The following is a 26,242-nucleotide window of genomic DNA, read 5'->3' as shown; positions in this document are numbered from 1 at the left end:
AGCGTGCAGTACACTTTAAAAGTGCATTTCACCCCAAAAAAATCATGGCCCAAAGATTACGGATGGCGGCGTAGCTACAGAGTACACTGCCGACCTCCAAAAAGAATACGAACTTACCTTGTGCGAGGCCCAGAACGTAGACTTGCTCCTCGGCGCTGCAGCGTTGTGAGCAGCGTATTACATCAGGAAGGCCAGGAGCGCAGCGTACAGCTTATGCATGAGGGAAGACACGCCCACAAAATCAGTCAAAACTAAACCACGCCCACAGAAATGTCTCTCAGTCTCTTCCATTGAAATTACACTTTAAAAACTTTTTTAAAACTTTTAATTAAACTGGTACTTAACAATAATTCGGCATCTGTTTTCCACTTGAAGATTAAAAAAGATAATTTGAGGTCAATGGAAAGATTCTCGTCCTTTGACCATTTACTAAAGTGAAATAAGTCGTTTAGCTGTTTAATCTTCTATTGAGGTTAAAGCAGTTTCTATCACTTGGGAAGTGTATTAAACATTACGTTATTTATATTTCATACTAAGAAAAATGTTACACTTATATGCATTAAGGAGCATTGTAGAGCGTTGTAGAGTGTTTTGCTAGCCCGAAGAATTACCTGTGCTGTACTTCAAACATCACAGCTTTTTATTTTAAGATGAGTTCGGTTTATTTTATGTAAATCAAGTAATTTTTTTATTCTTTTAAGGCTAGCATTTAATATCCTGTCAAAGGTCCATTAGTGAAAAGAGATGACGGATTGCGATTTAACAGCACTGAAAGGCATTGGCAATGATCCTTTTGATTTACTACACACTATGCACGTAGCACACCAGCTGTGGGGCAGCTTTAAATGTATTAAATAAAATAATTCCATAGCAAAAGGGTTTTATTTCACACATTTGGAGGGAGTATAAATGACCTGTGCCAAATGCCCAATTCTTGATCGTACAATTGGAGTGCAGAAAACATTGATAATTTAAAATATTAATTGTCATATTTTATATTTTTTTATGTTTCTAAATGTTGTCACTCGGTACATGTATTTTATTGTGAAGTGATACCAGAAGAGTTAATAATCCTTTCAGATGCACTCAAATAGGTTCCTTTCACAGTGAAATAAGCTCCTGCGCCAATTTCACTAACCGTAACATTTTCGGATGTAATTGCTGGGCAGTTGGTGGGCAATTCGCCCAACTCTGCTCCAGCAATGAGTGCTTCCCCGTCGGTGCGGATCATCTCTCAACGCGTTTCTTGACAGATCGCCAATTTGGGAGAAATCCCGAACTTGCGGTCAATTTCAAAGGCGGTAAGACGGCGTGCTGTCAGAGGACGCCGTCATACCCACCGCAAACTCTGCCCCTTTGTCTTTTCGATTGGCTCAAACTTCCCAGAAACCAAAACAACAAGCGTTTTGTTTCTGTTGACGTAATTTGATTGGCTGAACCAATTAAAACACTTTACCATTATCCACTTACAACCTTCTACCATATGCACTAATTCACTGTAAGCAATCCATTGGAGATCCACTAGCAGTGGGTAACAAAGATGTAAATTGATAATCTGCTTTTATTGTGTAAATACTGTAATCACAAAATGCTACATTGTAACTATTTCAATTTTGGGGAATTCGCTTGATTTTATTTAACCACACTTAGCTATAGCCCTGAGTCTGCTACAAGCAATAACTTGGCCTAGGTCCATGCTATTGGTTTGGATTTGAGTTTCCTGGAAGAACAGACGATTCACAAGGATCCTGAACATATCCTGGTGAAACTCATTTAAATCAGCTTCTGGCCTGGGCTGACTCACTAATGTCAGTCACTTCAATTGCACTTCTGCAACAGAATTCCGAAACCCAGATTGCTAGTACTCACTTTCCCACTGTGATGAAATAGTGAATGTGATGAAATATTCCATTCATCACTCATTGGTATTCTCTGCCTGTGACTGTGGTTGGTTTCAGTTTCATTTCCCTTACCTCAGTTCCGTTTCCTCACCATTGTATTGTACTGTGTGTAGGGCTCCGCCCATACCTGGCCCCTATGTAAGCTGGCCCAGCCTGCATCACATCCAGTACGGCAGACCTCTGGATGGAAGATACCTCTCCTCTGTGTGTTACCTTCTAAGTCAATAAAAGCCTTGTTTTGTTTCGCTAACATCGAGTCTTGGATTTATTGAGGCACATCAATTTTATATTGAGGCACATCACCCACATTGCTCAGCTTTTACTGTACATTGTTAGAACCAGTATATGAAACATTGCAGAAGGCTTCGCCAGGGGTTCAGCTGATTAAGGCAGTTAGCAACTGGGCCATTCAGGCCAGGAAGTTTCTTACGAATGTGGCTTTGATGACTGCTGTATTAGCTCATCTGTTACACAGAATTTACAGCGCAGAAACAGGCCATTCGGCCCAACTGGTCTGTGCCTGTGTTTCTGCTCCACACGAGCCTCCTCTCACTCTACTTCATCTAACCCTATCAGCATATCTTTCTATTCCTTGCTTCCTCATGTACTTATCTAGCTTCCCTTTAAATGTATCTATACTATTCGCCTCAACCACTCCACGTGGTAGTGACTTCCACTTTCTCACCACTCTCCCGGTAAAGAGGTTTCTCCTGAATCCCTTATTGGATTTATTAGTAACTAGCTTATATTTATGACCCCTCGTTCTGGACTCCGCCACCAGTGGAAACATCTTCTATACATCTACCCTATCAAACTCCTTCCTAATGTTAAAGACCTCCAGCCTTTTCTTTTCTGGAGAAAAGAGTCCCAGCCTGTTCAGTCTTTCCTGATAGTTATAACCTCTCCGTTCTGGTAAAATCCTTGTAAATCTTTTATGCACCTTCTCCAGTGCCTCTATATCCCTTTTGTAATATGGAGACCAGAACTGTGTACAGTGCTCTAAGTGTGGTCTAGCCAAAGTTCTGTGCAAGTTTAACATAACTTCTTTGCTTTTCAATTCTATTCCTCCAGAAATGAACCCTAGTACTATGCATTTTTTGTGACTAATTAGATTAGATCAGTGTCACAATACCCGCTCTCAGATCGATGCCTAACTTTATGTTGCGCTCCACCTCGCCGTACAGCTGGGAATTACTGCTTTGCTATTGCTGTTCTGTGACCACTCCCAAACACAGTGCACAAGAATGGTCCCTGGTTAACTTGCCCCACAGGTAGTCTCTGTTGAATTCTTAAATGTGTCACATAATAAATTACTTGCGTTCATACAATGCTATACCATTTGAAAATGTCTCAAAGTGCTACGCACAATGAATTCATGGTGCCCATTACCTGGACTTCGAGACCATTTCCAACAGAAATAGGTCACTAGAAAGAAGCATTTGATAAAATGGAACTTTCCTGCCTCTAAAACCTCCAATCTTTAGGCAGGCTGCTGCCGACTACAGGGACCTACTGGAAACATAAAGCTAAAATGATGTTTCCCAGCCTCCCTCACAAATATCCCACCAAACTATGTGGCCAGGTGATAATCATTAGAGAGACTGACAATATTCATTCAAAGAGATCCTGAATAATTACGTGGATGGGCAGATGGATTTTAATTTGGAGATATAAATGTAAAGCTATGAATATTGGAAGATAACATGAAACGTACATATGAAGAAGGGATGTCCATTAGCAAAGGTGGAAAAGCAAAATGATTTAGGTATGATTAGTAATAATTCACTGAAAATATACAGTCAATGTAAAGACTAATCATGTAATGGCATCCCTCTGAAAGGATTCTGACTGAGTCAAAGCAACTTATTCTAACCTCACACAAAGTATTAGTGAAACCACATTTGGAAAACATGCAACCTGTACTATTTGACATCTCCGTGGAGCATTTACTGTAGATTAAGGCCTCTTTTTGAAGTCCTCAATAACTCTGAATTGAAGTCAAATGCAAATTATTTTTGTAAAACTTTCACATTGTGTACTGTGTGATGCTGCTACTAAATTCAGCCTGCTTGTTTTATTTTGCAGCGTATTCCACCTATACATTATGGTCAGGGTCTGGACAGCAGGGTGGAGTTGGGGCCTGAGTGCTAGAACCAACTCCAGGACTAAGCATGACTCTTCAGTGAGTTGTCTGCAGCAATGACCCGCTCTAGATTGTTTGCTCATGGTAAATTGTGCGACGAGTCCTGTTGTCCCTGACCTTATTCAATATAAAAACAAGGACAAAACATTTGGTTTAGATTTCCCATTATATGCTACCTAAAAAATGGATGGTAATTCAGAGGCCAAAGATGTAACAAAATGCAGAATGCATTTAGTGCGAGAAATGTAAACTTTTATATCAAGATTCTGCATAGAGCAACCAGTCTGACGGTTGATGTGATAAGTCAGCTTGCACTTATTGTGTACAACCTACTTTCAAAAGCACATTGAGACACTTGCCGGGAAATTCCTCGGAGCTGCTTCCACTCCGCCGCTGTAACTTTTTCACTGCAACTCCAAGAGAATTTTGGGTCATAAAAAAGAGTTCCAGGAAGAGAAACGAGCAATCCACAAAACTAAACTCTTGTTTTCATTAGGAAAAAGACTGAAAAGACATGATCTAGGTACATGAAATGCCAACAAAAATAGATAGAAATAGGTAGCTTAATTTAGAGTGCAACCACGGAACTAGAGTATGAACAAGCCTCCAGGAAGACTAGAGATTAAAAACAATTTAATAATGGGGCAGATGTGGAATAGACCCCCAGCTAAGACAATTAATGCTAATTAACAACAACTTGCATTCATATAGCACCTTTAACGTAGTAAAACGTCCCAAGGAGCTTCGTAGGAGCGTTAACGAAATTTGACACCGAACCACATAAGGAGATATTAGGACAGATGACCAAAAGCTTGGTCAAAGAGGTAGGTTTTAAGGAGCATCTTAAAGGAGGACAGAGAGGTGTTTAGGGAGGGAATTCCAGAGTTTAGGGCCGAGGCAGCTGAAAGCACGGCCGCCAATGGTGGAGCGATTAAAATCAAGGATGCGCAAGAGGCCAGAATTGGAGGACCACAGAGATCTCAGAGGGTTGTAGGACTGGAGGAGGTTGCAGAGATAGGGAGGGGCAAGGCCATGGAGGAATTTGAAAACAAGGATGAGAATTTTAAAATCGAGAAGTTGCCAGACCGGGAGCCAAGGTCAGCGAGCACAGGGGTGATGGGTGAACGGGACTTAGTGCGCGTTAGGATACGGGCAGCAAAGTTCCAGATGAGCTCAAGTTTATGGAGCGTGGAAGATGGGAGGCCGGCCAGGAGAGCTTTGGAATAGTCAAGTCTAGAGGTAACAAAGACATGGGCGAAGGCTTCACTTTAACTCCTTTAAAAGAGCTGGTTTGGGGCAGTGATAATGCTCCCTCAGCACCTCTCACTCAGGAGTGTTTACGGGATGGTTTCCTGGACCAATATGTCGAGGAACCAACTAGAGATCAGGCCATCTTAGACTGGGTATTATGTAATGAGAAAGGATTAATTAGCAATCTTGTTGTACGAGGCCCCTTGGGTCGGAGCGATCATAATATGATAGAATTCTTCATTAAGATGGAGAGTGAAGTAGTTGACTCAGAGACTAGGGTCCTGAATTTAAATAAAGGAAACTACGATGGTATGAGGTGCGAGTTGGGTAGGATTGATTGGGGAATGTCACTCAAAGGGTTGACGGTGGATAGGCAATGGCAAACATTCAAAGACCGCATGGATGAACTACAGAATTTGTTCATCCCAGTTTGGCATAAAAATAAAACAAAAAAGGTGACTCAACCGTGGCTAACAAGGGAAATTAGGGATAGCATAAGATCCAAGGAGTGGACATATAAATTGGCCAGAAAAAGCAGTAAACCTGAGGATTGGGAGCAATTTAGGATTCAACAAAGGAGGACAAAGGGATTAATTAAGGGGAAAATAGAATATGAGAGTAAGCTTTCAGGGAACATAAAAACTGACTGTAAAAGCTTTTATAGATATGTGAAGAGAAAAAGATTGGTGAAGTCAAGCGTAGGTCCCTTGCAGTCAGAATCAGGGGAATTTATAATGGGGAACAAAGAAATGGCAGACCAATTTTGGTTCATTTTTTGGTTCTGTCTTCACAAAGGAAGACACAAATAACCTCCCAGAGATGTCGGTGAATATAGGGTCTGATGAAAGGGAGGAACTGAAAGAAATCAGTATTTGTAGGGAAATGGAGTTAGGGAAATTGATGGGATTGAAGGCCGATAAATCCCCAGGGCCTGATAATCTACATCCTAGGGTACTTAAGGAAGTGGCCCTAGAAATAGTAGATGCATTGCTGATCATCTTCCAACATTCGATGGAATCTGAAACAGTACCCATAGATTGGAGGGTAGCTAATGTTACCCCACTATTCAAAAAAGGTAGTAGAGAGAAAACGGGGAATTACAGACCGGTAAGCCTGACATCGGTAGTGAGGAAAATGCTAGAGTCCATTATAAAAGATGTAATAGCAGAGCACTTGGAAAATAGTGACAGGATTTGACAAAGTCAACATGGATTTACAAAAGGTAAATCGTGCTTGACTAATCTACTGGAATTTTTTGAGGATGTAACTGGTAAAATAGATAAGGGAGAACCAGTGGATGTGGTTTATTTGGACTTTCAAAAGGCTTTCGATAAGGTCCCGCATAAGAGATTAGTGTGTAAAGTTAAGGCACATGGGATTGGGGGCAATGTATTGACTTGGATAGAGAACTGGTTGGCAGATAGAAAGCAAAGAGTTGGAATAAACGGGTCTTTTTCCGAGTGGCAGGCAATGACTAGTGGGGTACCGCAGGGATCGGTCCTTGGACCCCAGCTATTCACAATATATATTAATGATCTAGACAAGGGAACTAGATGTAATATCTCCAAGTTTGCAGACGACACAAAGCTGGGTGGGCGTGTGTGTTGTGAGGAGGATGCCAAGAAACTCCAGGATGATTTGGACAGGTTGGGTGATTGGGCAGAAGCATGGCAGATGCAATATAACGTGGATAAATGCAAGGTTATCTACTTTGGTGGCAAAAACAGGAAGGCAGATTATTATCTGAATGGCAATAGATTGGGAGAAGGGGAAGTGCAACGAGACCTGGGTGTCCTTGTGCACCAGTCGCTGAAGGTAAGCATGCAGGTGCAGCAGGCGGTTAAGAAGGCAAATGGTATGTTGGCCTTCGTAGCGAGAGGGTTTGAGTACAGGAACAAGGATGTCTTGCTGCAGTTGTACAGGGCCTTGGTGAGACCACACCTTGAGTATTGTGTGCAGTTTTGGTTGCCTTATCTGAGGAAGGATGTTCTTGCCATGGAGGGAGTTCAGCGAAGATTCACCAGGCTGATACCTGGGATGGCAGGAATGACGTATGAGGAGAGATTGGGTCGATTGGGCTTATACTCGCTGGAGTTTAGAAGAATGAGAGGGGATCTCATTGAAACTTATAAAATTCTGACAGGACTGGACAGACTAGATGCAGGAAGGATGTTCCCGATGGTCGGGGAGTCCAGAACCAGGGGTCACAGTCTAAGGATAAGGGGTAAGCCATTTAGGACAGAAATGAGGAGGAATGACTTCACCCAGAGAGTGGTGAACCTGTGGAATTCTCTACCACAGAAGGCAGTAGAGGCCAATTCATTAAATATATTCAAGAAGGAGTTGGATATATTTCTTAAGGCTAAAGGGATCAAGGGATCCGGGCCTCATTAATATTCTGCAACTCCGACAAGTGTGTGAACGCGAGGTAAAAACAGGAGCAGGCTCAGATGTAAGTGCTCCCGCAGTCAAGTAGCCTGCGGGAGCACTCTAGGCTCACTTGGGCAATGCAGTACAGCATGAATCTTAGCTGGAGCTCTGTATCAAATAAAGGAATCAATGCCTCCAGGAGAGGGGGGTGAACAGGGTGACAAAGACCAGCAGGAAAGGGTGCAGAAAAAGTACATTTCACAGGTTTTGTAAATGTTACACAATTGAAAAATGTGCTTATTTGTAAAACTGAAAAGGTCTCTTAATCTTAGCCCTCCATTCACACATGTCATACGAGCTAGAACTAACACTACGGAACTCTTGGCTCAGATGCGTTTTGGGTTGGAGGCTGCCATCTACCAGTTTTTTTCTAAACTCTTGGAGATAGAATTTTATTGATCTGCTAGAGAACCAGTGCCTTAAAAAATAAAGTTAGTGGAATGGTTGTAAACAAAGCCAATGTCGTATGCGAGTCCTAGTCCTGGATCTTTAAACCTGCAAAGATTTAATGACCATCAATTCTTCAGTGCAGATGATGAAAAGATTCAAGTTAAAATAAAAACTAATGAACACATTTTTTTTTTTTAATTGGCAGCATATTTATTGCTTCAAGCACATAACAATTGTTAGGTCAAAGTTAGTAGTTTGAACACACACCAAAATAAAAGTCATTACAATGGATCAATGATATTTCATTACCGTGTTTGAATTGCAACTGGATTAAGTGATGGAATTATCTGACTGGGCGATTTTAAATGGTCGATGTACCTTGTGCAGTGGAACTGATTGATACAAAATGTATCGCAGTATGCTGTTATCATCAGTTTTGAGCTGAGGCTGGACATACTCAATGTCCCATTTCCTGAATGCTTCAGCAGCTCTTGTGGATTTGTTCATAGCTGTAAAGCAGAAGAAAGCGAAGGTTGGTCATAAATGAAATAATCTGAACCAGATCTGAGCAGTTATATAAGAAACAAAATCTGGAGTAGATGAGAAACACAAGCAGAGAAAGGAAGATTAACGAAGAGACAAATCTGACAAAAGGTATTGGAATAAAAGGGCAATTGGGTGGGAATATACCACATGGTTGACTTGAAGGTGGGGAATTTGGCAGCAAAGTACAAATATTTAATATTCAAGGTAAACATATGCTCATTAAGGAACTGATCGGATTGATTAAAAGAAACCCAAACTGGTTGGAGCCCATCCAAAATGAGCCATCAATATAAATTCATTCAGACTAGTTTGCAGAGTGCTTTGTTTCATTTTAGATTAGTTCCAGTTGTTCTCCTGCGCATAATCATGGCACCACATTGATAGTGATTTCTGTGCAGCTGACAACAACTAAGATTAATCATTAATACGCTAAACACAAGGTTGCCAAAATTCCGCTGTTGGCCAAACGTGGCACAAACTGGCTGCCACGTTTCCTACATTTGAAGTGACTACACTTTAAAAAAAAAAAAGAAGCAATTAATTGCCTGCACAGCGCTTTGGGGCATCCCCAGGTCATGAAAGGTGCTTTATAAATGCAAGTTCTTTTTTTTATACATATCACTTCCCGTGATTTCCTGATATGCCAGTTGGTGGACAAAGCTCTCTACTGGCACTGTGTACTCAGAAAATCAGCCCCCAGGGGTCAACTTCTTTAAAGTGGCAAAATAAATGAAATGACTGGGCTACACTTCCAGAAAAGAACTCATTTCCATCATAAAATATATAGATATTCCATAGACTTTGCTCGATCTTATACAAGTCTAAAATATTTTCTACGACTTCAGATGCCTCTATTTCATGCAGCAGGTGAGAGGTTCAGAAAAGTCAGGCATGTCACTTCAAACAAACAATAACTGTGCAGCTTCCAATAAAAATCTGAAAAAATATTTGCCCAGATATTGCTGCCAAACTAACGTCAAGTTTAATGCGCAAATCATCCAGCAATTTGTGGCCGTGATTTGCGAATCGCCACAAGTTCCTGGATGATTTGCGCCGCACTGCCATTAGCCGCGCGAAAACAGCAGCTCGTCGTCAACCTCCCTGTGAGTTTCATGAATATGTTGCATTTGCACATTAATTGCCAATTAAACTCACCGTAGAAAATTAGGGCTGGTACTTAACAGCGCAAGTACATTTTTAATGAAGAGATTCATTTTCCTGCAATGCCGATCAAGCTCGCCGACCCAGAAAGGGAACAATTTAAGCTGTGGAGTCTCATTCCTACAGGTAGTAAATTGTTGTTAGAGATTTTTTTAATTAAATTTTTTTTTTTCCTTTCTGTCTCTTTATCCAATCTCTTTTCCCCTCTTTCTGTACCTGATTTGACTCTAATTCACCCTATTTCCTCCTATGTTGTTCCTCTGTTTCTTTCTCAATCCTTAAATCTTATTGGTTAAGTAGTTAAGACTGTTGGTCTGGTCATTCACCAAGGTCCTAGATGTCCTGATCATGCTATTATCAGATCACTCTTCCAGCAACTTACAGGGCAAAAACATTTTGAGATGAAGGGTAAGGGAAAAGTCTAATTAACGGGGCACGCCACGAGATGCCTTGCTCCAGCAAATTCTGGGCCATTATTTGGTTCTGGTTGTAGTATTTTCTGACAGCTTATAATATAATATTTGTCAACTTCAAGTAAAACACAAACCCACCCACAGTGGAGTTTGCTGGGGACAATCTATGCGCCTACTCATTTTTACAAAGAGATTTACTTTTATCAGAAAGACTGAAGATACCGATTTCAAAGACATTGGGCCAGATTTTCAGTGTGCCGTGAGGCGGGCTTTTAGGCGTGCGGGGGCAAAAATCCCAAATTCGGGGGTCCCGACACCACGTAAGTTTCAAAGGAGGTGGGTACCCACCCCGACCTGAGACAGGAAAGGATTAGTGCCAATTAACTGCCTGTTAACAGGTAGTTAACAGGCAGTTTTTAGCCTAATCTCTATTTTGAGGGGTGTCGTGTGGGATTCCCGACGGCTCCAAACCACGCCAGGTTAGAGCAGGCGGGCCGTCGGGTTGAAGGACTTGGAGGGGTCGCGATGTCGATGTTCAGGTGAGTGATGGGTGCATGAGTGCAAAGGTAAGTGTGTTTGGTGTGTCTAAAGTGTGTAAAGAAGTTTAAATTACCTGTACTTACCTTAACAGCCTTTCTTCCTGTAGGCTTCGGGAGTCCATCACTCAGCCGGCACTGAAAGCTGAATGGCTGCGATCTGTCAAAAGTGACAGCCTTCAGCTTTCAGTGCCGGTGTGAGAGTTCTAACTGAGTCTGCGTAGAAAGACTCATGTTAGAAGTCAGACTGTCAGTGTTTGACAGCTTCAAACAGCTGTGAAACACTGATATTTCATCTGTCAACACCTCTTGACCGATTAAATTTCAGTCTGTGACGTCACCTGTTGCCGGGTGGCCCTTAATTGGCCTGCTGAGCCCGCCCAGCGGGCTCAACAAGGTCAATCAAGGGAAAATCGCGTGGATTGGCCGGACGTCGGTGGAGGCGGGACTAAAACCCAAAAGTTGTAGTCCCGCCTCCTTCCCGACTGCTGAATGAAAATCCAGCCCATAGTAGACAAGGCAGCTCCTGTTAAGAACTTATTTCTCATGTACATTGGCCATAAGTGATGGAACGGATATTGCATCTCTCTGAAGAAAAGCAAAATGATAACCCCTTCACATCTGAATTATTTGTAATTTGGGATACTTTACTCGGTTTATCAGAAACTCATCATAATTGTACATTGATGCTTTTAACAATTAAGTAACTTGTGCTTGGTCAGAGCCAACCTTGTTTCAATGAGTACGTTCGACAGCTTCAAATACCCATAATTTGGGGCTAAGTGTGTAAACTCACTCAGATGCCTGATGTGGGAAACTGAAACATTATATTGGTACAGTAGGGAGTGCTCATTTGAGGTTTGAGGTTAAATCATGGTGGCTCCATTCAGAAAGAGCTCTGCGTTGATGATGTATCAGATGCCGCCGCAGTTTTGTAGTACAACCACTGTTATATGTCCCGTTGTGCAAATATCTTAAGTGGGAGGGGGGCATTGCTGAATTTTATACTGATGAAGGTGAGAGATGCCAGTTGACAGTATACCAGGTGATGATAAATGGAAGGGATAGAATCTCTGTCTGGGGCCTTGACTAGCAAGGTCCTGCAGCTGTCACTCTGGGTCCCATTCTGTTTCTCCTACTTGTAAACACTATAAAGCAGGATACATCTAGTGCATTATAATTTGCTAATAACACCAAGCTTAGTGATAAATTCTATAAAGATTAAAGGTACAGTGATATCAATGGAAATGCATACTTAGGTCTATAATTCTGAATAGCAGTGTCCATTAGAACATATTCATTTTAACTACATAGTGTTCAGCAAGCTGTGGCCCAGGATATCAGCAAAGGATGGTTTACTGCACTGAGGTCCACTCTGGCCAAGACCATTATTCGTATGACCTACCATCAACATCATTCAGTGACTGTCCAGATCCACCACCTCCCAGTGTTCATGAATGTAACGTCAGAGAGTGTCCCCCATCAGCCAGCTGGAGAGTGGGAGCCTGGAGCAAGGTACGTGTGGTGTGCAAAGCTGCACTTTATTCATTTATACTTACTGATTTTTATTTTCCATTTACACCAAAATGAGAAAATTGACAAGATTTAATCTTGTGAAAGTGACTAATATTTTGAACAAATGTGATTTTTATGAAGAGTTTTAATAATCTAATTCCAGTGAGAAATTTGGGTGTTCTCTCCCAATGATTCAGTTTAAACTATGAATAGCTGAGCCATACAGACAAAAAGTAACCCAGAATTCAGTCTCTGATCTGTGCCAAGTTAGCTGTTGTTTATTCGTTCACGGGATGTGGGCATCGCTGCCAAGGCCAGCATTTATTGCCCATCCCTCAGCCAGGGTGACAATAAGAATGCTACAATTGGCTCAGAGTCCCTACTGTAAGGAGAGGAAAATAGGTTAGGGTTCAAACTCCTGATAACTATCCAACAAACCCTGCTTGGAAGTGCACATGTGTGGATGTTGGTTGAGGGCATGATCAGGGCCATGCCCCTTTTGATCAAACAGCCTTTTGACACTTGCTGTCAAGGACAACGCATGAATATTGTCTCCTTGTGAGGTACCGAAAGACAATTGCACTGTTAATCTGCAGGAATGTGAATGAAACCTAAAATTTACTCAATGACTGGCATATTGGCACATGAATGGGTCCTGAAGGTGGCGAGGTGACAACTGCTGAGCAGTCTTGGCTCAGTGGTCACACTCTTGAGGCCCTGTCTGCCCTCTCAGGTGTATGTAAAAGATCCCATAGCCAATATTTATTTCCCAGGACACCGGGAGAACTCCCCTGCTCTTCAAGTAGTGCCATGGGATCTTTTACGTCTGCCTCAGGTGGGGCCTCAGTTTAACGTCTCATCCGAAAGACAGTATAACACTCCCTCAGTACTGCACTGAAGTATCAGCCTAGATTGTGCACTCCAGTCTCTGGAGTGGGGCTTCAACCCACAACCTGTTGACTCAGAGGCAAGAGCCAAAGAGCCAAAACTGTCACGAAGAGTAAACAGGAAATTAAAGTTGTCAAACGTTGAGATTTTTTAGTTCTGTGTAGCGCCCTCTTTTTTTTGTCAATTGCTGGCTATTTAGTCTTGATTTACTTAGTGTTAACATTGAACTAGTTTATTATAGTAAAGGCCGTCAGTGTTTAAAATTAACATCTGTTAAATTAACCACAGAAAATTAAAAGGTTAACAGGCAATTACACAACAATGAACAAGTTGAATTATCAGTTAATAATGCACTACAGCACCAGCTGCAAAATGAAGAGAATTAATATCAATAGTCCACATTTAAAAGCATTATAGTTAACAAATCACTTGTTTTTAATTCCTCATTAAGATTGTTTTCAAATTATTTCAGTGCTCAGTGACCTGTGGTGTTGGGATAATGGAGAGAAAAGTGCAATGCCTGACTGATGACAGTCTACTTAGTGAACTGTGCCTTCCAAACCAGAAGCCACAATTTCAGACTCCTTGCTTCAATGACGTTTGTAAGTAATTTGATTTCTAACTTTTTTAATGTAATAAACTTAATTGTACATGCACTTTCACATCTAACAAGATCAATCGATTTGTCTTATCCCATCAAAAATTTTAATATTCCTCCTTTCATCTGTGCTGTGGTGAGAAATCTTCTAAACTTTACCACCCAGAAGCTTTTTGTTAATAGATCACACAGAGTAAAATGGTTGGACTTTTCCGCAACTCTTTGCCAGAGGATTAACAAAGAGAAGATTCACCCCCTTGCACCCCCCCCCCCCAACTAAGAGCCAACTTCCCCCGCTCCAGCTCTTAAACAGAATGTCAGTGTTCCCTCTCGGGCAAATGTCATGGAGCTTGGCCTAAAGAACTGATTCAATTCACAACGTGTAGGCAGATTGAAGTACCAGGCAGTGACCATAGAAAGATGAGGTAATGAAAATCCAATTAGACTGCTGCCAAGCTGTGGCCACTCAATACTATTAACTCAGCAGCTGACAACGCGAGGGAATTCCAAGCTCCATTGATTTTAGTTCACATGCTGTGATGCTGAAGCAATCCCTAAAAATGACGGTAATAATGCTGCTCAGGTTTACTGTTTTATTATCCTTATACTTAAAAATATCTTTATTTTAATTTTAAGTAGAGGTGATTCCCACAGCTGGCAAGCCCAGTGCGATGTGCTCATTGCAAGGAGTGCTGGCCAGGAAATCGCGGGCCCGCAATGCATGTTATTTTGTCTATTTAAAGTAATGGTGGGAAAATCACAGATCCCATGATTAACCAAACAACACTCTGTGCGAGCACCACTCCTCGTTGGGAGTGACCAATTCAAAAATCAGCCCTCATGCCAGCTTTCCCTCTCTTCCTTTACTGTTCTCTTTTCTTGCCTATTCTCTATTTTTACTAATTTAACTTTAATCCCACATTATTTCTAACACGTTGTACTCACCATGTTTTTTTCTTACATTTTTTTTAAACTTGCGCCTTTCATGACCTCAGGACATCCCAAAGCACTTTACAGCCAATTAGGTACTTTTGAAATACAGCCATTGTTGTAACGCAGGGAAGCGTGGCAGCTAATTCGCGCATAGCATGATCCCACACTCAGCAATTAGATAATGACCAGATAATCTGTTTTTAGTCAGTTTGATTGAGGGATAGTGGCCAGGACACTGGTAAGAACTCCATTGCTCTTCCAATCGTGTAAGGAATCTTTTGTATCTACCTCCGAGGGCAGATAGGGCTTTGGTTAAATGTCTGATCTGAAAGATGGCACTTCTGACAGTGCGGCACTCCCTCATAACTGCACTGGTGTAAGGCTTGAACTCACAGCCTTCTAACTGAAGAGGCAAGAGTGCTACCCAACGTTCCCTCTAAGTTGTGCAGCTGTTTGCCCGTCCCGCACAGCGCAGGGCCAGCTTTTACCATGTGAAATCTGGCGCATGCGCAAAACATTTAATAGGCTGCGCAGCCCGTTAAAGGGACCATGCACCCAAATTTAAAACATGGGGGAACATTGGTGCTACCACTGGACCAAGCCTACCATGGAGTCACAGTTTTACAAATATCCCCGTGGATGATGATATGCTATATATAATCTTCAATGTTTTAAAGGTGATGTTTCAGCAAGTTGCAGTGATATCCAGAAGACAAAGGAAGTGCAAAAAGATGGAGAGTACCTGCTAAAAATTGATGGCAAAATAATAAAGGTATTGTGTCAACAAACTGCATACTGTTTGCTCAGAATCGTGAGTGTTACATCACTATATTAATGCTTTGGTTTGCAGATATATTGTGCGGGAATGCATTCTGATTATCCCAGGGAGTATGTAACTTTATCCAGTGGAGAGGCAGATAACTACTCCGAAGTCTATGGATACAGGTGAGTGACAATTAGTTTGCATTTGCTGGCAGAATGTTCAATAGATACCCAGTTACCTCACTCATTGCTGAGTCTTGTTCATGCAAGAACTACAAACAGTTTCTCCTCAGAATGTTTTAGACATTTTTCCCATTCAGGTTAAAGAAAGAAAGAACATGTATTTATATACTACCTTCAATATATTCAGGATGCCATAAAATGTTTTACAACCAATGTCTTACTTTTTTGAAGCGTTGTCACTCTTGTTTCATAGACAAATGTGGCAATTTGTGCACAGCAAGGTCCCACAAACAGCAAATGAGATTAAATAACTTGTTTTGGTGGTGGGAAGGGTCTATGTTAGAAAGGGCACCAGTGTGTTTTTTGTAAATGATACCAAGGGATCTTTTACACCCATCTAAACAGGCAGAATGGGCCTCCATTTAACATCTCATCTGAAAGATGACCTCTCTGACAATGCAGCATTCCGTTAGTACTAAATGCAAGTTCTACTGACCCAGGAGTCGGGCTTAAACCAACAACCTTCTGACTCTAAGACACAAGTGCTATCACCGAGTTAAACTGACACAGTTCAGAGATCACTTGATTAAAAGTGTGATATCCGAGTGGTAAGGTCAGAAACTGAGATGAGCCAGACTTCAGGAACCAAAACTCCACTGTTTAATTATACATATGTAGCAGAGAAACATCTCTTACAGCTACAGGCAAAGCACTTCCAATTCTTACTGTGCGATCACCAAGATGGAGGATCAACCTCTGAGTCATACCCAGAATGCAATGCCACTACCTTAATAAGTGGTGTGCCAGGACATTACCTTAATACTGGTAAATATGATCCCTGAATATTTGTCTCCATCTGGTGGATAACTTAAGCATTACATCCCAGATTACTATATCCACCCCTCTTATGTTTACAATAATTTCTTAACAACATTCTTAAAAAGTCTATAAGGAAACTCCTTTAATGATAGTCCATACTGAACGAATCTAGCAGGTCATGATCAATCTCTCTGGCGGCTTGTGAGTCCTTGGTGAACGTCTTACTGTCAAGTCCGTGCTTGGTTTTGGTAGAGCCACCTGCTGCTCCTGAGCAGTACTCAGAGTATCTGACTCTGCTACGATGGTTTCCTCTTGACGAAGGGGTCCAGGTGTAACTGGCTCTGTTCATGGTATTGGTACCACCAAGGCATTTGGATAACTGGGGGCCAACTTGTCCTCCAACATTTCCTCTGGAACCTCCAGTTCAATTTCCCTTTGTCTGGTCAGTATCTGATCCACATGTCTGCGTACTACCTGACCAGTTCCCACCATGACCGTATATGATACTGGACCGGTCACTGAGTCTATGACGCCAGGAATCCATTTTGGACCATAACTGAAATTCCTGGTAAGGACCGCATCACCTTCTCCAAAACTGCGGCTCTTTGTCCTTCTGTCATGGTTCTCCTTTTGTTTGATTTGTCGGCTTTCTACCTTCCTTTTTAGATCTGGGTGAACCAGGTCAAGAGTGGAGCGTAGTCGACGTCCTAACAACAGCTCAGCAGGAGAGAGTCCTGTGGTAGATTGAGGTGTTATTCTGTAACTGAACAGAACTCATGACACTTTTGCTGCCAAACTCCCTTCCGCACTTTTTTTCATCATCTCCTTAAATGTTTGTATGGCTCTCTCCACAAATCCATTTGAAGACAGATGATATGGAGCTGAAGTCATGTGCACTATGCCATTGTTTCTCATGAACTCTTTTGTTTCTGTACTCACAAAACACGTGGCATTGTCACTGAAATAAAGAATAGATTTGCCTTTCTAATCCAGGCTTTATTAACTTAAAAATCCTGTAGCACATCTTCAACACCCAGTCCCAACTAAAGGCTGGAAAGAACTGAATTTAAGATGGCCACCACAAATCACATGACATCAACTACCAATGAGATTACAGCATATATCCCAAGGCAGGAAACAAACAACCAATCACAATACTTCTTACTAACAAAGAATAATCACCACATTCACCCCTCCTTTTAAAATATACTCCAACCTAAATAACCTTTACAATTTATAATTAATTATTTACAACTAAAACTATGCACAGACAAAATAAAACTATTCAACATAACACAATACTAAGTGAGCAACAACAAATAGTAACATTGCACATAAGTATTAAGTATCTCTCAACGAAAACAATATAATATATTTCAACAATTTTAAAACATTACTATCAATTTAAAAGTCCATTTTCAATCGGTCGACCGGATATCTTGTTCGTGTCGACCTCCTCAACCTTGGTGAAATTCCTTGCCCTCCCACACCAGGAGACACAGAAGTATCTTCTGCAGGAAGGCTATCCATATCCCGATTTTCAACGGTTTCCGGATTAGAAATCCCATCAGGAGGTAAACTGGGACGGTCATGAACATCCATCGAGGGCTAACTAATAGAAGTATAATTATCTGCAGTCGGATTGGAAATATTCGTAGTATCTGTAACAGCATCCACATTATCTGAATCATGACTATTGTTAATATCCTCAGAAGAGGGCTGGCCACCACAAGGAGCCAAGTCTTTAATTGAAACGGTACTTTCTTTCCCATCTTGGAATCGAATATGAGCATATTGGGAATTTGCCTCCAACAGCTCCACCTCCTCCACTAAAGGATCATATTTTGACAATCTAACATGGCATCGAAGCAGCACAGGTCCCTGCATAGTAAGCCATGAAGGTACCGAATATCCCGTAGTAGATCTCCGCGGATAGTTAAAGAGCCTTTCATGGGGGGTCACATTAGTAGCCGTTGAAAGCAATGATCTAATGGAATGCAGGGCATCAGGCAGTACCATTTCCCACTGTGTATTCTTAAGGTTCCGGGATGTCAAAGCCAACATAACTGCCTTCCAGATCACCCCATTGTATCGTCCGCACTGTCCATTACCCTGGGGATTATACGGGGTAGTTCTGCTAGTAGAAATTCCCTGACTCTGAAGGTATTCCTTCAACTGGGAAGACATAAAAGAACTTCTCTGATCTGAATGGATATACGCAGGCATCCCAAAGATGACAAAAAGTTGAGTCAGACATTTGATAACTGTAGCAGCTGATACATCTGCACAAGGAAAAGCAAAAGGGAACCTTGAAAACTCATCCACGACAGTAAATATATATCGGTTTTGAGTAGTTGAAGGAAGAGGCCCCTTGAAATCGACGCTCAAACGTTCAAAAGGAGAAGTAGCCTTTATAAGATGAGCTCGTTGAGGCTTAAAGAAATTCGGTTTACACCGAGCACAGATAGAACATGATGAAGTCATCCGCTTGACGTCTTCAACTGAAAAGGGCAAATTCTTACTGCGTACGAAGTGTATCATCCTCGTAACCCCAGGATGGCATAAGGCATTGTGAAGATTAATAAGCATATCTCCGTGAATCACAGAACAATAAGCCCTCGACAGCGCATCAGCAGCAACATTATCCTTCCCCGGACGATAAACTATATCAAAATGGTAACATGCCAACTCAATCCTCCACCTCATTATTTTATCATTCTTAATCTTTTCAAAATGTTTGACATCAAACATAAAGGACACAGACTTTTGATCAGTTACCAACGTAAAATGTCGCCCCGATAAATAATGTCTCCATTTACGCAGTGCTTCTACTATTGCATACGCCTCTTTCTCTATTGAAGAATGCCTTTTTTCACTATTGTTCAAGGTACGTGAGAAAAAGGCCACAGGTCTTCCATTTTGGTTCAGAGTAGCCCCAATTGCAAAATCAGAAGCGTCCGTCTCAATCACAAAAGGAACCTGCTCATCAATAGAATGCACAACTGCTCCAAGGATATCCTTTTTAAAATTATCAAAACACATCCTGGCCTCCCATGATAGAGGATATGTTGTAACCCGAATAAGAGGCCGGATCTTCTGTGAAAAATTTGCAATCCAATTAGAATAGTAAGAAAACAGTCCAACAACTCGTTGCAAAGCCTTAGAATTAGTAGGACAAGGTAAATCAATCAATGGTCGCAGACGTTCTGGGTCTGGTTTAATCTTGTTTCCCGAGATAATGTAACCCAGTAGATTTACCTCCGTGGTCGAAAAGGTACACTTCTCTTTATTGAAAGTTAAACCAACTTTTTCCGCAGCTTGAAGGAATCTTTCTAAATTAGAATCATGCTCCACCCTTGATTTGCCACACACCGTGATGTCCTCTAAGTATGAAAAGGTGTCAGAGAGAGAGTTATCACTTATAAAAGCATCCATTGCCCGTTGAAAACAAGCAACACCATTAGTAACACCAAATGGTATTCGGCAAAACTGATACAGCTTTCCACCAGCCTCAAAGGCCGTATATGGTTGATCCTTCTTAACAATAGGAATCTGATGATAAGCACTCTTTAGGTCAATAGTGCTAAAAACCTTATACTGAGATACTTTATTGATAAGCTCATCAATCTTAGGCAAAGGGTACGCATCTAATTGAGTATACCTATTAATAGTTTGGGAATAGTCTATCACCATTCGTTTCTTATGTCTCTCGTTAGTCGTGACAACTACCTGTGCCCGCCAAGGCGAACAACTAGGTTCAATGATTCCTTCCAATAAGAGACGTTGAACTTCAGAATTAATAAATTCTCTATCCTGACTGCTATACCTTCTTGACTTGGTAGCAATTGGCTTACAATCCGGCATCAAATTGGAAAAAAGTGATAATGGAGAAATGGATAAAGAGGTTAATCCACAAATAGATAAAGGTGGCTTAGTCCCGCCAAATGAAAGACTGAGAGACTCGTGTAACTGAAGCACATCATGACCAATCAAAATATCCGCACAGAGATCAGGCAAAACAAATAGGCATATATCAGTATACGTATTACCTAGAAGAATCAATTTCACAAGGCAACAACCAGCTACTTGTGAAGTGAGAGTCGTCTGAGCCATACACACCTGATAGGAAACAGGCGAAATTTTCAAATGCTTCTCCTTTGCAAACTGAAGACTTATAAAACTCTCGGTACTGCCCATATCTATAAGGGCCTTCACTTCCAACCCATTAACTTGGGCCGTAACTATAGCTTTGTTTAGGCCATGAGCAAATGCAGCAGAAATTGATGCAATAAACGCCCTATCTAAAGGCTGAATAGTCACAGAGGAAGTAATTGAACCTGATGATTTACACACACATGCGTAATGACCTCTCTTGCCGCATTTACTACACACAGCCTCCCGAGCAGAACACTTCAGACGAGGGTGCCAGACGTTCCCACAAAAATAACACTTCTGAATCCTAGAGGCAACAGCTGCTGAAGTAGAAACTGTTTCAGAATCTAGTAAACCACTCCTATTAAGTCCACATAATTCCTTTTCATCCGGAACTGCCGAAACCACAGTCACAGGCCGATTAAAAAGAGCATAAGAATCCGAACTTCTCTGAGCCACATCCAATGTAGAAGCTTGCTCAAAAGCACTCTTAAGATCCAAAGTCTTATTTTCTAACAACCGCTGACGAATTGATCTAGACAGTAATCCATTAATAAAAGCATCTCGTACCGATTCTTCCTTATATTCTTAAGCCGTCACGGCCTTATAATTACAGTTAACACTAAGGCACCGAAGTGCTTGTAAATAAGTATCCAAAGATTCTCCCACCTGCTGCCTACGGGCAGATAGAAGGTGACGTGCAAATACCTCATTCTTTGGTTTAACAAAAATCTTTTCCAATGTAGAAATAGCCACTTCGTAAGTTTTACAGTCCAAAATATACTTATACACATCCGGAGCAATGTAGTTGATCAGCATATTCAGCTTATTTAGAGACTCTTGATCCAACACACCCAAAAAGTTTTTAAATGTACAATACCAATGTTTCCATTTATCATCCACTCCTGCAGAATTAGGGTCAGCATTGAATCGTTCTGGTTGAAGATATCGCTCCATTCTGACAAAGTTAATAAATTGAAATAAAGAATAGATTTGCCTTTCTAATCTAGGCTTTATTAACTTAAAAATCCTGTAGCACATCTTCAACACCCAGTCCCAACTAAAGGCTGGAAAGAACTGAATTTAAGATGGCCACTACAAATCACATGACATCAACTACCAATGAGATTACAGCATATATCCCAAGGCAGGAAACAAACAACCAATCACAATACTTCTTACTAAACATAAAGAATAATCACCACAGTCACTTACTACGATCTCCGGTATCCCTTGATTACTAAAACTCCTACGCAGGCAGTCTATAGTAACAGTAGAAGAAGCAGAATTTACAGGATACACATCCATCCATTTGGAATGTGCATCAATGATTATGAGGAACATCTTTCCCATGAATGGACCCGCATAATCTACATGTAATCTTCTCCATGGTTGATCCGGCCACTCCCAGGGGTGGAGTGGAGCCGCTGCTGGTGCCTTCCTGTGTACTTGACAAGTGCTGCATGTCTTGACAAGATTTTCTATCTCCTCATCTAGCTTTGGCCACCACAAGTAACTCCTTGCCAATGCTTTCATATGCGAAACTCCAGGATGACACTGATGTAGTTGCACTAGGATAGACTGTCATGCTGGCTGTGGAATAATCACTCGAGCTCCCCACAACACGCAACCATCCTGCACACTCAGCTCTGTTTTCCTGACACTGTAAGGTATGAAATCAGTCCCTTCCGGATGTTGTGGCCAACCCCTCATCACATACTCTCGGACTCTAGACAGTACTGGATCTTTACCAGTCCAAGTCCTTACTTGTTCTGCGGTCACAATTGCCGTGACCGTGTCCTCCAACATCAAAACTCTGTCCTCTGGAGCTGCACGGATAGGTGTGTCTGGCAGTGGAAGACGGCTCAAGACATCTGCGTTCCCATGGTACTTGCCCGCCTTGTAAACGATGACATACTCATATGCCCTTAACGTCACTGCCCACCTCTGGATCCGGGGTGACACCATCTGTGGTACTGCTTTCATTTAATTAAAAAGAGATAGAAGAGGTTTATGATCAGTGCATATGGTGAATTTCCTGCCATATATGTACTTGTGAAACCTCTGTAACCCAAACATTACTGCTAATCCCTCTTTGTCTAACTGGGAATAGTTTTTTTCCGCTGGGGTCAGAGTTCAAGACATAAACCCTATCGGTCTTTCTGTTCCATCTTCCAAGCTGTGTGAAAGAACTGCCCCCACCCCATAAGGTGAAGCAGCACAAGAGAGAATGATGTCTTTCTCTGCATTGTAGTGAACCAGCACATCCAAGGACAGCATCAGTTTCTTGGCCTGTTCAAATGAAACCCTCTGTTCCTCTTCCCACTGCCACTGTGTCTCCTTGCGCAGTAGTTTGTGAAGAGGTGCTAACACTGTTGCCAAGTTTGGTAAAAACCTGTTATAATAGTTTAGCAGTCCCAGGTAAGCTTTTAACTCAGTCACATTTGTAGGAGCTGCGGCCTCCTGCAGTGCTTGTACCATATCCTTGATTGGATGGAGCCCTGTGGCACCCACTCTGTGTCCCAGGAACACAGCCTCATTCCCCAGGAAAGTGCACTTACTCTTGAGCCATAACCCAGCCTTATCCAATCTTTGTAGTACCTCTCTCAGAGTGCTCAGATGCTCCTGGTCGTTTTTTCCCGTCACCAGAATATCATCCAGATAGATTGAAACATGTGGAATCCCTTGCAGTACACCCTCGATAGTCCTCTGGAAAATAGCTGGACTAGATGAGACACCGAATGACAAGCGGTTATAGGTAAACAAACCCTTGTGTGTATTTATGGTTACATACTTCTTGGATTCCTCATCTAGTGTAATCTGCAAGTATGCATGACTCATATCCAGCTTCGTCAATTTCTTCCCTCCAGCCAGGTTTGCAAAAAGATCCTCAGTTTTAGGAATAGGATACTGTTCAAGTTTTTAGACACCCTATTTACTGTCAATTTATAATCTCCACAGATTCTTACTGAATTGTCTGTTTTTAAAACAGGTACAATGGGAGCTGCCCATTCTGAACATTTCATGGGTTCCAGAATGTTCTCTCTCAAAAGACGGTCAAGCTCAGCCTCTACCTTCAGTTTCATGGCATACAGCACAGGTCGTTGTTTAAAAAACCTTGGCAGTGCCTCCTTGTCGACATAAATCTTAGCCGGGGGGCCATTAAATGTTCCAAGTTCTTCCTTGAACATGTTCTCATGTTCAATCAACACTTCTTGCAAAGACAATTGTTTGCCTCCCTCTAGTTGATTTATTGCTCCCCAATCTAATTTAAGTTCTCGTATCCAGCCCCGACCTAACAAGTTTGGTCCAGAACCCGATACTACAACTACAGGTAGCTGTTCCACGGTGTCCGTGTTTCACAGTTACAGTAGCTGTACCCAATGTCACCACTCGTTCACCGGTATAGGTTTTAAGCTGCATAGAGCAAGACTTTAACTCTGGAACTTTTGCACAGTTCCACAATTTTGAGTACTCTTCCCTGTTCATTATGGTAACACCACATCCGGTATCCACCTCAAAGTTCACCTTAGAGTCATTTACTATCAGTTACAAAGTGATACGATCCACTTTTGGAATGTCCTCTACCATACTATGCAATATGAACATGTCGTCTTCTTTCTCAGCTTCTCCACTGATGTGATGTGCTCCCTGTTTTTTCACTTCTCTTCCTAGGTTTTGCTTTTCTCCCCCTTTAGGTCTGTATACCTCCAGGGTAGCTTTTGCTCGGCATGCACATTTTATATGTCCTTTTTTTCCCACACTTGTGGCACTTTTCCTCCAGAAACCTGCATTCCCTAGCCAGGTGATCTCCATTGCATCTATAACATGCCTTTACATGCCCACGTTGTGGTTTCTGACTCATATTTAACTTGTGCACCAGCGGACCTGCAACATGCCTCGTAGTAGCCCAGTCTGAACCTTGTATTTCTTTTACATCTCGGTTAGCTGTCTCTATGGCTTGAGCAAGTTCTAACGCTTTTTCATACGTAAGCCCAGTCTCGGACAATAATCTCCTCTGCATTCGAGCATCCATTATCCCGCAAACAAGCCTATCTCTCAGCATGTCTTTCAAACTGTTCCCATAATTGCAATCGTGTGCCAGTTTTCTCAACACCGCTACATAATCCAATACAGTCTCTCCCAGTTTTCTGTTCCGTGAATTAAGTTTGAAACGCTGTACAATCTCACTTGGTCTGGGATTGAAATGTTCCTTCAGCAAGGCCACTAAGTTAGCAAATGTAATGTCTCCAGGCTTTTCAGGACTACATAAGTTCCTCATTAAACTATATGTCTGACTTCCCACGGAAGTGAGCAAAATAGCTCTCCTTTTTCCAACATCAACTATATCATTTGCTACAAAGAAATGCTCCAGCAACTCTCAGTATTCGTTCCAGGTCTGTGTCTGAACATCAAAAGCAGAGAGCTGTCCTACCATAGCAGCCATGATTCCTTGATTCAGTGCTTTTCTTTTCTTTTTCCATCTTCAAGATGAGATCTGTTCAGCCTCGTCGCCAAATGTGATATCCGAGTGGTAAGGTCAGAAACTGAGATGTGCCAGACTTCAGGAACCAAAACTCCACTGTTTAATTATACATATGTAGCAGAGAAACATCTCTTACAGCTACAGGCAAAGCACTTCCAATTCTTACTGTGCGATCACCAAGATGGAAGATCAACCTCTGAGTCATACCCAGAATGCAATGCCACTACCTTAATAAGTGGTGTGCCAGGACATTACCATAATACTGGTAAATATGATCCCTTAATATTTGTCTCCATCTGGTGGATAACTTAAGCATTACATCCCAGATTACTATAAAAAGCAATAGGTTTTCCTTGTATTTGATAGTAAAGTAGAGCTTTCTTCTTCATTCCTTTAACCCAACGCATAACTTAAGTCAGGCTCACTGTGCACTGGATGAATATCACTTTGAGTTATCTTAAAGGAGCTTTAAACTTTCTTAATTCACGTAAAAGGTATGCAAACTCCTCGCAGCACAATCAGTTCACTGTATTCTCCCATTTCTCCCATTATTCATCATGTCACCATTGTGCACCTTGCTCCTGCTCCTTGGGTAGGATGGAAAACTGTGGACGATATACCTGCAACTTCCCGACATGCACAGCTGACAGGCAAGGCTTCCCATCCACAACACACAAGATAATCAGCCCAATAATGTCAATATGTATCTCCCCACTGGGCAATATTTCCCCCCACCCAGTCTCCCAGTATAGGCAGTTGTATTAATTAAAGCTGATGCTTCCAAACCATTTGTAGATAGACTTAGCCATCAAAAGATTTTGGATGAAGTTGGCCAGACTCCACCAAGTGAAAGCTTGGCCTAGTTGGTAGTACACTCACCTGAGTCATTAGTTTAACCTCCACTGTGGATTTCAGCACATAACCCTGGATAACACTTCAACGCTATAATGGGGGAGTTTTGCACCATCAGAGCTGCTGCCTTTCAGACCAGTGGTTAAAGCGAGCTCCTACTGCTTGCTCAGGATCCCATGGAAGAGGAACAGTTTCCTGTCATTCATGACCATCATTCCACCCTCAGCCAACATCACCAAAAAGAAACATAGGGGGCGATTTTGCCAGCCCTGAGGAGGCGGGT

The 26,242-nt window shown here is 41.8% G+C and overlaps 1 protein-coding gene across 2 annotated transcripts in view; it reads left to right on the top strand.

Moving 5' to 3' along the window:
- Window positions 1–26,242, top strand: part of LOC147106027 (A disintegrin and metalloproteinase with thrombospondin motifs 20-like) — a 288,734-nt gene that overhangs the window by 211,336 nt on the left and 51,156 nt on the right. The window contains exons 21-25 of one of the 2 annotated variants that reach the window (XM_086008708.1): window positions 12,086–12,286; window positions 13,647–13,776; window positions 15,383–15,477; window positions 15,556–15,650; window positions 17,136–17,444. In XM_086008708.1, the coding sequence (XP_085864834.1) occupies window positions 12,086–12,286; window positions 13,647–13,776; window positions 15,383–15,477; window positions 15,556–15,650; window positions 17,136–17,145 (531 nt within the window). In that variant the 3' untranslated portion in view covers window positions 17,146–17,444. Of the gene's footprint in view, window positions 1–12,085; window positions 12,287–13,646; window positions 13,777–15,382; window positions 15,478–15,555; window positions 15,651–17,135; window positions 17,445–26,242 lie in introns of those variants that run through there. The other variant, XM_086008707.1, reaches the window with a different exon arrangement.

The sequence above is a fragment of the Somniosus microcephalus genome, chromosome 16, assembly GCF_052327205.1.
Source record: "Somniosus microcephalus isolate GS21.2 chromosome 16, FLI_Smic_1.0, whole genome shotgun sequence".
Taxonomy (NCBI): Eukaryota; Metazoa; Chordata; class Chondrichthyes; order Squaliformes; family Somniosidae; genus Somniosus; species Somniosus microcephalus.
The sequence above is the reverse complement of the archived record's forward strand: the minus strand, read 5'-3'. Positions and strand labels throughout refer to the sequence as shown.